This window comes from Hyperolius riggenbachi, chromosome 9, assembly GCF_040937935.1.
Source record: "Hyperolius riggenbachi isolate aHypRig1 chromosome 9, aHypRig1.pri, whole genome shotgun sequence".
In the NCBI taxonomy this organism is placed as follows: domain Eukaryota; kingdom Metazoa; phylum Chordata; class Amphibia; order Anura; family Hyperoliidae; genus Hyperolius; species Hyperolius riggenbachi.
In genome coordinates, this window is record NC_090654.1 from 282,471,041 (window position 1) to 282,485,775 (window position 14,735).

The 14,735-nt window shown below is 46.8% G+C and overlaps 1 protein-coding gene across 1 annotated transcript in view; it reads right to left on the reverse strand.

Annotated features, from left to right (window-relative positions):
* Positions 1 to 14,735, reverse strand: part of SLC25A29 (solute carrier family 25 member 29) — a 62,870-nt gene that overhangs the window by 23,498 nt on the left and 24,637 nt on the right. The window contains exon 2 of the mRNA XM_068252366.1: positions 9,637 to 9,680. Coding sequence (XP_068108467.1) covers positions 9,637 to 9,680 — 44 coding nt within the window. The remainder of the gene's footprint in view (positions 1 to 9,636; positions 9,681 to 14,735) is intronic.

The following is a 14,735-nucleotide window of genomic DNA, read 5'->3' on the forward strand; positions in this document are numbered from 1 at the left end:
GCCAGGGCTAATCACCTTCTAGAAGTGTTGATCGAATTATGATTATTTTCGACAACAGCTTTTGAACCTGATTGGTAAAGTCCCGGTTCTGCCACTGCAAATTCCAGTTGTTGAATCAGAATTTGCATTTCAGTTGAATAATTTGCCCGCTACTACCCACAACAATACGTAAAATGCTCATAGTTTTGCCTGTAAAGCCATGTGGCTAATTGTTAAAGTGTTATTAACCAAGACTGAGAGCTGATTCACAAAGGTTTTCTGTTGAGTTATCTCACCTTATTAACTCACAACTTATCTCTCCTTAAATGACTTAACTCCTGATTTATCTCATTTTAACTCCCAATTTAAAGCAGCAGGGACAGCTTGTTTTGTAAACACGTGAGCACAGCATAGATCATACTTCAGCAGCTTCTGCAGAAGGGTGAGGTGTGTTTCCCTTCTCAGCCTGGTGTCACACTGAACTGCCCTCAGCCAATCAGTGAGGAGCATGAATGTGGGAGGGGAGATAAGCTACCTTCTCCTCGGCAATGTGCCAGAATAGAGCCAGGCTGACAGAGATAAGATTTATTACAGCAGAATAAATAGAGCCTTAAAAAAAATAGAACCTTCCCACTTCTCTCACGGATCCCACGTTGCAGTGCTGTCACACCCGTACCTCACTCCCCCCCCCCCATCCCCGTAGCAGTATTCAACCAATCGTTTAATACTGCTCTCTGCCACCGCAGGAGGAATCGGAAGTCTTCAGAGCCAAGAGTGCTCCCGAAGTAGGGCGGCTCCGCGTGTCTTTGGGAGCAGTTTGTTCCCAAAGACTTCCGAAGCCTTCTGCGGCGGGGGATTCAAACGGGAGAGTCAGCGCTGCAACAAGGGGACCAGGAGAGGAAAGGGAAGGCTCTATTGGAACCAGAGCATTCCCTCTCCTTAGGTAAGTATCTGATTATATTTTTTTTTCAGGTTCCCATTGACTTTGAGGTGAAAAATAAGTAAGCTTTGTAAATCAGCATAAGAGAGGGCGGCTGCCGAAACAGGAAAACTATCACACTCAACAGAATTTTCCTTTCTTGGATGGTTTCCATGGCAGCAGGTGGCTAGTGCTGCCATGGAGACACCAGGAAATAAGAACATGGAATCATATTCGCTGCAATTTTCCTTTCCTAAATCATCTCCATGGCAACACTAGCTGCCTATCGCCATGGAGACTCCAGGAAAATAGCTGATTTACTAAAGCTGTGTTCAGCCAGGCAGCCTGTCCTGAGAAGGCTAGAGGCGGAGTAAGAGGAAAGGAAAGGAGGGGGGGGGGGGGGGAGATCCTGCAGCAAATGAGCGAGCAGTGTCTGTAGTGGGAAGAACAATAGCAATCAACTTTCTTGGTTCAGCATTATAGATCTCTAAACCAAATAATGGGACAGCTCTACTGATGCTAGATTTTTGCACAAAATGATCACAAATGATCATCTAACGAAGATCTGGTGTTGGCTGTATGTACCTTAAAGCAGGGGTCCCCAACCTTTTCGGACCCGAGGACCGCTTTGATGCAAGACATTTTCTCCAAGGCCCGGCAGACCAGGATGCTGGGAAATCAAGCACGCTGCTCGACGTCCCTCCGCCCCCCCCCCCCCCGCATAGCAACACTGCGCAACATCAGCGCTACTCAGCTGAGACGTGTGTGCAGCCCGACCCAGAGAAATCGCCCAAAGGGATCAAATCCTGATCCCAGATGGGTGACATCAGTTGCTAGTGTGTGTGCAGCTTAAAGTGTATCCAAGAACATAAATCAGAAGGATTTTATACTTATCTGGGGCTTCCTCCAGCCCCATACATAGGTGCGCATGCACAGAAGAGCCCGACTTGCACAACCAAGCCAAATTACCGGGGTTGACTGCGGCTGAACGGAGCCACACAGGAGGACAGTGAGGGAGGCAATCATGCTTATGGGGCTGGAGAAAGCCCCACGTAAGTATAAAATCTCTAGGATTCTAAAATATATGGTGCTGAAATCTAGGTTGCCAGCAATGTGTTTCTGTAAATGTAGAAGTCAGTGGGAGCGCTGAGCTGTGACTGTAAGGAGACAGTACTTAAAGTCAGGTCAGTGGCAGTACAGGGGAGTGGGGGTGGGAAGACACAGACCCCAGCTTACAGAATGAGATAAGAAGAACTGCTTGACAAATCCTGCTGCCAGCTAGGGGGAGACACAGGAATAGGAGAGGGGATTTGTCAGTCAGAACTCTGCACTTTTTCACCTATGGTTCAGAAGCAACTAGAGCAGATACGTGCATGCTGAGTGATAGGCTGTCACTGAGGCAGCGTGTGCTGTGCTGTTTGTCTGCTTCTAAACCGTGGGTGAAAAAGTGCAGAGCTCTAAACAAATCCCCTCTCCTATTCCTGTGTCTCTCCCAGCTCAAGCATTGCAGCTCGTCTCCCCTTCTATTCCAGTCTTGGAAAGCAAACTACAATTACCTCACTACTGCAGAGTCAGGACTGAGGGAATAATGACAGCTGACTCTTCACTGTGTCTCCCTCCTCGGACTGTGCTGTAGTGTTGTCCGGATCATGAACGATTCATCTATTTTATGAGTCGATCATCCGAATCATCAAAATGAACGATTCGGATCGCAAAAGGGGCGGGGCCAGGAGCGACACGCCCCCTCCCAGCGGGCAGACAGGTCCTGGAAGCAGGGATCGCTCTGTTGGATGGGAGGCAGCCTTGCAGGGAGACAGGTAGATGAGAGAGAGGGGACATGGGTGCCACTGCCAGATATGTGTAGAGCACACATACTGGCGGCTATAATCTGCTGCTCATTATAGGCTGTCTGTTCCGTAGTGCTGCACAGTGAACACATTGGAAGTTTGGCTCAGCACAGCTCAGTAACTTTGCAGACAGTGTGATTGAAAGGCAATATAATCCTCCTGCGCTCAGCACTAAACAGCTGCACTTATCTTCTGGGAATGCTTTCTTTCACTGTGCGACCTTTTCTTTCAAAGTGTACAGATGAACATATAGGTGAAATATATGTAAAGCATATGACTTCAGCATGTGGGTATTACGTGCAAACATTTCTGCTCGTCCCTCCTCCCATCTCTGTCCACTCCCTGCCCTCTGTCCATCTTCTCCCCTTCTCTGTGTGTCCACCCCCCTCTCCTTCTCCTGTCCACAGACCTGTCCTGCTGTTCATTTCACCCCCGAATGCTTCCGGTAGTAAAATGATCCGAGATTCGGATCAAAGATCCGGATCTCTTCAATGATCCGATTCGAATCATCCGGATCATTGAAAAGATCCGAACTTCCCATCTCTACTGTGCTGCCTCACTCTCATCCAGGATGCTTGTACTAGCCGGGTTTTGTGTGCGCACGCTTCATTGGCTGCCTCTCTCCCTTTCATTGTGCCAGAGCCTCACTGATTGGCTGGTGGTAGGAAGGGAGGGCGGGACAGAGGAGGAGATGTGTATTGGCTCAGCCATCCGGGGACCAGCCTCTGTATGTATTCCTGCTGGAGGCTTCCGGGTAGCACGATGGATAGTACATAAGTTACAGCCGCGGCTGTCAGTGAACCGCGGCTGCACTGCAGTGAGGCAGGGGACCACGGCCCAACAGAACATGTCCTGCGGCCCGGTGGTTGGGGACCCCTGCCTTAAAGGACATCTGAGGTGAAAATAAACTGATGACAAAAACAATTGTATCAATCCTCCTTCTCCTAGAAATGACTTTTTTTTTTAGATATCCCACAGTTTTATTTTATATGTAAATCAAGCTTTTAAGTTGTTACTGTTTCATTGTCTCTGCTCAATGACACCTTCATTGGAGTATGTCAGAGCTCAAATCTTTGAATTATTGTCCCTTTTTATCTCTTTCCTGCTCCAGGAAGCCATTTACTGACAGGAAAGTATTTTATGGCTGTAATTACTTATTAGTGAGGGATATGCTATAGTCTGACCCAATCAAACCCGGGGAGAAACTGTCACTTGCATACCTGATGTTTAACTCTTTCAGGCAAAAAAAGAAAAAAAGGAACACAGCCTAGTTAGTTGTGTGCTAGGCACTGTATATACTGATGTCTATCTCATCATGTCAAATCAGGTGTCCTTTAAAGAGAACTTAAAGTGAGAGGGATATGGAGGCTGACATATGAAGGCACTGGTATTGCTTTCATTTTAATGAATACCAGTTGCCTGGCTGTCCTGCTGGTCATATTATCTGAATGCAGCTGCAAGACTGTTAGCTAGCTAACCCCGCCATTGCCACATAACACCAACCCTGTGCTCACTCCACTGGCTACCCATAAAATGGAGAATTCTGTTTAAGATTGGCTTGACATTCAAATGTTTGCACCATCTGGGCCCTGGATACATGAAGGACTTGCTGCAACTGTATCACCTCTCCCCCACAATCTTAGATCAAAAGAGTCTAATAACGTGGTCACCCCCAAGTCCACCTCTAAACCTTTGGCGACAGAGCCTTCTGTCATGCTGCCCCTACCCTTTGGAACTCCCTGCCTCACCCAGTCGGGACATCTCCATTCCCGGAAGCATTTAAGTCAGTGGAGTGAGCGAAGGGTTAGTGTTACGTGGCAATGGTGGGGTTAGCTAGCTAACAGTCTGGCATTTATGAACACCTGACTATTTCTGTAACACAGTCCAGCCTGCAGCCCTGTATTGATCTGAGATATATCTATGCGCCTTGAGTCTCATGGGAGAAAAGCGCTTTACAAATGTTATTGTATTGTATTGTATTCTTTTAGCCGTAGACCCTGAACAAGCATGCAGATCAGGTGTTCTGACTGAAGTGTGACAGGATTAGCCATATGCTTATTTCAAGCGTGTGATTCAGACACTACTGCCGTCATAGAGATCAGCAGGACTGCCAAGCAAATTGTATTGGTTAAAAGTAAATGAATATGTCAGCCTCCATATTACTCTCACTTCAAGTGTGCTTTAACCTCCTTGCCGGTTATCCCGAGCTCAGCTCGGGGTAACCTGCGTAGGAGGATTTCTCAGGCCCCGCTGGGCCGATTTTCAAAATGTTTTTTTCCCTACACGCAGCTAGCACTTTGCTAGCTGCGTGTTGTACGCGATCGCCGCAGCCACCTGTCTATTTGCCGCTACCCGCCGCACCAAGCCGCAACCCCCCCCCCCCCCCGACCCCTGCGCAGCCTGGCCAATAAGTGCCAGGCAGCGCTGAGGGGTGGATCGGGATTCCCTCTGGCGTCCCGACGTCCATGACGTCTGTGACGTCATCCCGCCCCGTCGCCATGGCGACTGGGGAAGCCCAGCAGGAAATCCCGTTCTGTACAGGATTTCCTGCTTACTCTGATCGCCGGAGGCGATCGGAGTGGGTGGGGGGATGCCGCTGCTCAGCGGCTATCATGTAGCGAGCCCTGGGCTCGCTACATGATTTTAAAAATAAATAAATAAATAAAAAAGTGCTCTGCTGCCCCCTTGCCGCGGGAATTGGACCGGCAAGGGGGTTAATGCCTTCCTCTTCCCTTTAAGGTTGGAGAACACTGAATTGTCCCCCTCCTTGGGCAGCAGTGCCTGTACTTCCCCAATTGTAGCCTTACTAGCCTTCCCTATACAGCAGTCTGCCTCTTCCATGTCCCCTCCCCCTCCTCCACCGCAGGCAGCATCTCCAGGCTTCAGTCCGTATGGCCTATTGGACATGGTGCAATCACTTGATTTGTATGGAAGTTGAGTTATTGGCCTATCAGCGGTGCCCTCTGGTTTGGAGCATTTTAGGAGCAACAAATGACTTTTAAAAGCCCTTTAATAAACGGTAAAAATGTGAGCGTTTTACTGTCCACAGTCAGCGCTTAGCATATTTAAAGAACAACTAAAGCGAGAGGGATATGGAGGCTGCCATATTTATTTCCTTTTAAGCAATACCAGTTCCCTGGCTGTCCTGCTGATCCTCTGCCTCTAATACTTTCAGCTACAGACCCTGAACAAGCATGCAGCATATCAGGTGTTTCTGACATTATTATCAGATCTGACAAGATAAGCTGCATGCTTGTTTCTGGTGTTATTCAGACACTACTGCAAACAAATAGATCAGCAGGGCTGCCAGGCAACTGGTATTGTTTCAAAGGAAATAAATATGGCAGCCTCCATATCTGTCTCACTACAGTTGTCCTTTAAGTTAAGTTGATCCTGGAACTTCCATCAATGAAAACAGAAGTTAGCACCGGGCTAATTAGATCGTGCAGCTGCAAATCCATGACCTGGCAGCTCATCCGTTAGTTAATTAGTAATTCTCCGATCTGATTCGCTCTGTGCAAAGTTCTCCTTCTGTCGGAGCAAATTCTGGTCCCAATCAAGCAAAATCTGCACAAGCCACACATTTTCAGCTCATCCCTGGTGATGGGTTCACGCTATAGCAAAATACCTCCGGGGTCATCAGAATTAAAACAACATTGTACAAGCCATGTTAATTAGCTGTGTTTCTTGCTAGGATTTGTGCAGGCTCTTCAGGTATCCGCTGTGCCAATGGGAAATCGTTAGTTGCCCTGGAAGAAGGGAAGTTGCTCAAAAGTAATTAAAAGTAAGCTGGCCATACATCTAGCAATTTGGCTCTGCGATCGACAGTTTAATTCAAATTATTTTATCGAATTGAGTGTGTTGCAGTATGCTAAAAAGTGGCCAATATGTTGAATAGACCAATTTAGTCGATCCAGCAGGATGGAAGATATCGGTCATTCGCACAAGAATTGGCTACGGTTTACATATTCAATCGACACTGAATCGATTTTTGCATTCAGAGGCACAGCATCGGTCAGATCAATAAGTGATGATAAATCGCATAGGATTGTGGTGTGTGGTCCACTAATCATTCGACTTTCAATCAACCACACTTATCAGCCAATGAAGTCCATCGCTTAGCCGATTGAATCAGAATCGCTAGATGTGTGGCTCAGTCTTTGATCTCCCCCCCCAGGGCAAAATTTCCCATTGTGGTCATTGGATACTTCAAGAGCCAGTACAGACATGAAACCACTCAATACACACGGCAAAGTCATACTATTCAGAAAACGTAGATTTCCAAAAATGTAAAAGGACTCGTCATTCAGTGGAAGATGCCAACAGTCGCCAAAACTCAAACTCAAGCTTTCACACACATGCCAAGTGTCTCTAGACTACAGAGCACGCATTGTCCTTCCTTCTCCAGCTAATGAGGCCATACACTGTCAGATTTTCTAAAAAAAGATCAAATCTAATGAAAATCTATTGAAACTATGGTGTTTTATGATCAAATATATTGATCGAGCATGCTGGAAAATCTTGGGCCGACGTAATCGATCGAGTGTGCGGTGGTAATAGCCTAAAATACTTCTGCAAAGGATCCCTAGCCGCTGCCCCCCCAAATGTAAATAAGCCCCCCTGGTGCCGTGCATTCAAGTCTCACCTGCTCCAGCTGCCGCGACTCTCCAGCTGCTCTCAGTCTCGTTCACTGTTTCTCCAGAGTGTCCCCAGGCACGTGCGTGTGACACAGCGATGTGGTGGCTGCGTGTGACAGCGGCGCTCGTGGGAGACCAGGAACAGCTGGAGCAGGTGACATCTGAATCCACAGGTGGGGGACATTAACATTTGGGGGGAACAACGGGCAGACGGGGTCACAAAGCTGATTCACGGGAATCAGTCTGCGGTGTGTGGGCTGCCAACAGATCTCTCTCCAATCAGATTCGATCAGAGAGAGATCTGTCTCGTGGTCGATCTGCCTGTACATCGTTAGATGTATGGGTGCCTTTAGGGCTTGTCCACACTGCAGGCGTTTTCAGATTTTTTACCCCCCTTGCGGTTTTTCAAACCCCACCCCCCCGCGCGACCGTGTGGCCAATGAATGTCTATGAGAAGGTTCATATCAGCGCGGGTCGTGCGTGGTGCGGCAGGAAAGCGGCGCGTGTTCCATTTTCTGGGCAATTCCGCCTCAACTGAAGGTATAGGAAATTCAGCGAACAAAACGCGCAATAAAGCGATTGCGCTTGTGTTAACAATAAATACATTATATTTATTATTTTCCGGGTCATAGAGTTCACTTCCTGACTTGCGTCGGGGAATGAATTACAAAACTGCTCAGAAAAAAACGTTTACAAAAAAAAACCGCTAAGCACAAAAACGAATCGCCCACCCAAACGCCCCGGGAATCGGAAAAAAAAGACGCCTCAAGACAAAAAAAACAACGTGGACCGACACGTGAACGGAACTCAATGTGAACAAGGCCTAAAGGCTAGTACACACTAGCAATTTTGATTGACCAATGATTGCTCAATTTTACCACCTCCATGTAGTATGACCATTTACCTATATAATCTGCATAGAATTGAAAATCTGTTTGGCCCTCATACTACATGGAGGTGGTAAAATTGAGCAATCATTGGTCAATCAAAATTGCTAGTGTGTACTAGGCTTTAGACTATCCAGAACACTATCCTCCCCCACTTTTCAGCACACAGCCCACACTAGGCATGCAGAGAACCCAATTGGGCACCCCACTTTTTATGAGAACGAGCAGACCCCAGAGACAGACAGCAAGCCTGGAGGGAGGTTGGCATACCTGATCCTCGAGTGCAGGGCTATCTTCTTTTTCCTTCCCGCATGCTGCTCACTGCCCATGCTAGAGCTTGTCCCGACCTGATGATGCGGCTGTATATGGATATTCTGAGTGTACGCATCATCAAGTGGGGACAAGCCTCTAGTACGGGCAGCGCACAACATGTGGGGAAGGCAGAAGCTCTGAACTAGCTCAGGACAGTGGATCAGGTATTTCCACCTCCTGGCCAGCTACACACTGACGCCCTCTGTCTCTGCAGTCTGTCTGTTATATAAGGAGGAGACAGACAGACTGCCCCGTCTGTGCCCCTAGTGGCAGAGGTTGGGGGAACTGGCCCTAAACATTTTGTCCTAACAACGCCACTGCCATTGACTGTTCCAATATGTGGTTGTCAATGTCCTGCCACTCCCGTTCGTACCTAAAGGGAACCCGCGGTGAGAGACATACAGAGGCTATTTATTTACTTTTAAACAATACAAGTTGCCTGGCTGTCCTGCTGATCCACTGCCTCTAATACTTTAAGCCATAGACCCTGAACATGCATGCAGCAGATCAGATGTCTGTAAAAAAAAAATTGACAGGATTTGCTGCATGCTTGTTTCAGATGTGTGATTTAGACCCTACTGACCAGAAAAATCAACAGGACAGCCAGGCAACTGGTATTGTTTAAATTGAATAAATATGGCAGCTTCCATAAGTCTCTCACCATGGGTTGTTTTTAATCAATACATACTACAGACATTCGCGAATATTATTTTATCAAATTAAATCTACAATCTGCAGAATAATTCCAATTCACAGACAAGCAGACCAGAATTTTTCCTTGGACCAGAAGTGAATATTAGCTCATGTGTACCCCTAGGATCGGGCATCTAATTTGGATTTGGCAAAAGTACCTCTATGGCAAACTCATGGGACCAACATAGGGTCTTACGCCAGTCACGCTGCAGTCCTAACACCTCTCTATAGAGGGTGCTGTGGTGCAATCAGTGTATCTGAGGGGCAGTTCGTCAGCTGCATTCTTTTTCTAGGATGTCAACTTGCTTTGCTACAAACACACTCTTCATAAAATATGAAAGATCACAGAACATAAAACCCACCTTTACTGTATCAAACGGATGTCCGACTAGCACACCAGCTGCACCTGCGGATGAGAAAACACGGACAGTGTCATTTTCAGAGCTTTAAAGCGGATCCGAGATGAAAAACTAACTATAACAAGTAACTTGTCTATATATCTTATCTAAAGTTTAGATAGTTTACACAGCAAATCTAGCTGCAAACAGCTTCAACAGTTTATGATTATTTATTCCTGTGATACGAGGGCCGCCATGTTCTGTTTGTCACAGGGGCAGCACGGTGGCATAGTGGTTAGCACTCTTGCCTTGCAACACTGGGTTCCTGGTTCGAATCCCAGCAAGGTCAACATCTGCAAGGAGTTTGTATGTTCTCCCTGTGTCTGCGTGGGTTTCCTCCGGGAACTCTGTTTGCCTCCCACATTCCAAAAACATACAGATAAGTTCATTGGCTTCCCCCTAAATTGGCCCTAGACTATGATACAAGCACTACACGATACATACAGACATAGACATATGACTATGGTAGGAACTAGATTGTGAGCCCCTCTGAGGGACAGTTAGTGACAAGACAATATACTCTGTACAGTGCTGCATATTTATGTTGGCGCTATAAATACTTCAATAAATAAATAAAAATTACACACAGGCAAGCTGATAGCATCTCCAGGCCTCAGCCTGTGAAAACTTCACTCTCCTCCTCCCCTCTGCCTCTGAAATCTCTGGCTAGTAACCTCCTCCTCCTCCTGCCCAGACTGAGCTCCCATAAGCCCTTGCTACAGTGCCAAGGCTCTCTCAAGAAGCTGTGGACGAGGCTTGTTTCGTTTATAGGGAATTAGAGTATTAAAACAAAACAATAAAAGTATTTAGCTTGAGGAATGCCCTATAAACAATAGGAAAGGAACACAATTATGCAATGAGTAAAAGTTTATCTCGGATCCACTTTAAGGGAAATGCTGCCCCTCTAATGTTTTGTGTGTTGCCCCCTCCCCACCTCGGTACCCATGCATGCAATTATACTTTACCTGCCGCCGTCCGCGCTGAGTGTCCTCTTACTTCCGCATTTGCGCCCCCACATGGTTGCCGGCGTTCTAGCAAGTGGGACGCCTGTGTGATGTGCCCGACGTTCTATATGCCGGTACTCACGTGGAGGCGATTGGGGAAATAGGGCGCAGACGTTGGACAGATATAGTATAACTGCACAGGCGCCGGGGGGACATGAAGCTTTAGTGGGGACAGCAGACTGGGGTTTCTGTCGCATTTGTTGTTCGCAATTACCGCTCGCCGTTACTGCTGTGCACTCTACCGAGCATGTCGGTCCGAGATTTTCCAGTATATTTAATCGATACATACAACCAATTTTGGGCAGAAATTAAAGGAAGCCAGAGCTGAATGAAATAAAAAGTTTTATACCTACCTGGGGCTTCCTCCAGCCCCATACGCTCGGATCGCTCCCATGCCGCCGCCCGCAGCTGTCTGCAGCTCTGGTACCGGGTCCTGTCACTTCTGTCAGTCGGACTCAGTCTGATGTAAGAGAAGTGCGCTGTTTGCGTATCTCTCCATCAGCCCCCGGAGATATACGTAGAGGGCGCACTTCTCCTAAGTAGACTGGCACAGACTAGCTGAAGTAACGGGACCCGGTTCCAAAGCTGCGGGTAGCAGAGGACGGCGGCGCGGGAGCGATCTGAGCGTATGGGGCTGGAGGAAGCTTTTTCTTTTATTCAGCTCCGGTACACTTTAGGCCTCTTTCACAGTGGGACGTTGCGTTTGATACGACGTTAAGGTCGCACAACGTGCCCCTAATGCAACGCATTGAAAGACTATAACTTGGACGTTATAGTACATTCTTTAGCCCTGCGTTTGGTGCGCCGTTTTCGTTGCACAGTGATGGAACGAAAACGGCGCATGCGTTAAATTAACAACAAAAAAAACCATTACTGAGCATGTGCAACACACACAACGCAGCAGATTTATTGCTAAACGCACAGCATGCAGCACTTTCTAAATATTGCTACACGTTACACACAACGCAACGTGTGCACTGTGAGTGTCGCACAGACTTGGTATTGCTGATTGCTGTGCGTTAGTCTGCGTTAAAACATTTTCTAACGTGCAACTTTAACGTCTCACTGTGAAAGAGGCCTAAAACGAATTGTCCATCGGGCATGCTCTTGGCAGCACCGATTTTCATCAGATTTGACAATAATCATCAAATCTAATGGACGATTGGCCGCCAAGTCTACAGATATATGGCCATCTTTAGTGTGCTAAATGTCACTGGGTAATCAGTGGCTGTGAACACAACATGCAGTGTACGGCCTCCCCATCCCCCCAGGCTGAGTGAGATCACACAGATTACCAGCGTACAGAGATCACCTCTTATCTCTCTCCCAAGGATATCTGTGAGTTTTGCTAAAATGCACAAATTACGATGAATGTATGGGGTCCGATCTGCAATAACAGAAGCTGAACAAACACTTTTTTTCATAAAAGACCTGTTCCAGGACTTGTTTTTATTCAGTTGAATCTTCCCTGAGTTAAAGTAGACCAGAAATCTTGTACAAGACAGGGCCCTTTTCCACTAGCAAGCGCAAATCACCTGCGCTTGCAATCACGCAGGCGCCTTTTTCCACTGTCGGCGTTCTGCTGTACCGCCGCCAGGAATGTAACGCGATTGCGACGAGAATTGCGCAGGACGGCGATCACGTTTCGGCAAAAAACGGATCGCGATCAAAGCTCCGTAGTGGAAAAAGAGCACCGCGATTTACATGTTATCGCGGTGCTCTTGCGATTAGAAAAACAGCTGCGATGTGCTTTTTAAATCGCATCGCAGCCAGTGGAAAAGAGTTTAGCCTTTGTAATCCCCCCTCATTTGTTTCTAATCACAAGTTGTAATCTGATCTCTCCCTGTGTCACATGACTGCCTATGGCAGAAATGGCAGATAAGCCCAAACTTCAAATTGGTTCTGAGCCCTCCAGGCTACTTTAATGCTGGATACACACCATTGCGTTTCTGCGTTCGATGCGTCCGTCGATACGCATCGATTCGATTATTTCCGACATGTCCGATTCAAGCTTTGATGGATTGTTAGGTCGATTTGCCATACTTTACATGGCAATCAACCTAAAAATCATCAAAATGCGTTCGGAAATGCTCGGAAATAATCAAATCGACGCATGCATTCTAAACGGAAACGCATGGTGTGTATCCAGCATAAGAGGATTGAACTTCATCCCAGTCAGTAGCTGATACCCCCTTTCCCACCAGAAATCTTTACCTTTTCTCAAATAGATCATCAGGGGGCTCTGTATGGCTGATACTGTGGTGAAACCCCTCCCACAGTGTGATGTCAGGACCATGGTCCTGACCGTTTGCTGTCTGTGACCCTCATTGCATTGTGGGAAATAACAGCTTTTTCCAACTGCCAAGCAAGCAGTATCTCCCTCTGTGCATAGAACTCTAAAGGTGGCCATACACTGGTCGATTTGCCATCAGATTCGACCAACAGACAGATCCCTATCTGATGGAATCTGGTCAGAGAGGGATCGTATGGCCACCTTTACTGCAAACAGATTGTGAACCGATTTCAGCCTGAAACTGTTCACAATCTGTGGTGGTGCTGCCGCCGCTTCCCCCCACCCCGCATACATTACCTGCTCCGCCGGCACGACTCCCGGGTCTCCGCTCTTCTTCTCCGCTCTGGTCTGGTCTCCGGCATGCTTCACTTCTTCCTGTCTGGGGAAAGTTTAAACAGTAGAACGCCCTCTACTGTTTAAACTTCCTGCCGGGACAGGAAGAAGGGAAGCATGCCGGAGACCAGACCAGACCAGAGCGGAGAAGAAGAGCGGAGACCCGGGAGTCGCGCCGGCGGAGCAGGTAATGTATTGCAGCTGTATTGCGTCGGTCGTCGGGCACTCGAACGCCGCTAGCGATGCGCTCTTTACCCGCGGGCGATCGACGGTTATTTTCTGCACGGCGCGATCGACGGGATCGGACGGCATGGATCGAAATTCGGCGTGTAGCGCGAACGATTGGCAGCAGATTCTATCCCAGTGATCGAATCTGCTGTCGAAACGGCGGCAAATCGGGCCAGTGTATGGCCAGCTTAAAGGTGGCCACACACGATACAATAAAATGATCCGATTTTACAGTAATTCGATAAAAACGATCGTATCTCTCGAAAAAATGGAAAGCTTTTTTTTTCATTTGACTGAAAAGTCTGATCGGATTTCCCATTTTTTTTCGATTTAAATCGATCCAGAATGCCAGATATTTCTCTTCAATTTCTACTAAAGATTGTATGGTGTGTGTTGGATTGTTAATTTATTAATATACACACCCTAGCAATTTTTTCAGAGTATCCAATCATTTTTATCATAATTGGGGGAAAAATTGAACATAGGTGTGTAGTACATTGGTCATATGTTACAATCAGTCAGAAAAATGGATTGCAATTCTTAGATTGAACAGATATTTAAAAAATGGTATGGTGTGTGGCCACCTTTAGTAATGAACATTCCATACAGTTCACTTGGCAGAACTAGAGGTCACCACCAGTGATACATTCCAGAATGTAAATCAGGGAGAGGAAAGATTTTACAATCAGGCACTGACTAAATAATGTATAGATGAATACAGTACTGTGAGAAAAATAAGCAATTGTATTCATTATGTTATTTTCGCTACAGCTCCTTTTTAAATTCTGATTGTGCTGCCCAGCATTCTGCATCCCATAAATCTCAGCACCAATCCAACACCGCCATGTCCCCCTACCAAATCACACTGCATAGCCACGCCCCTACTGCCAATGACACTTACCTAGTGGTTGTGGGTCGCCATGAGGTCTTTGTATTCTGTCAAAATCACAACTTATTATCTAATTCCTCCACAAGTCCTAAACAAAACCCATCTGTGGGTATTTATCACACACAGAGATAAAATCTATTGCCAGGCGCAAAAGGAGATGACTGAAAAATCAGCTGCGTGTTCAGAAAGGGAAATCCCCTGGACCCTTAGAATGTTGAAAATAATTTAAAAAGAGACACTGAAGCGAAAAAAAAATGATGATATTATGATTTGTATGTGTAGTACAGCTAAAAAATAAAACATTAAGATCAGATAC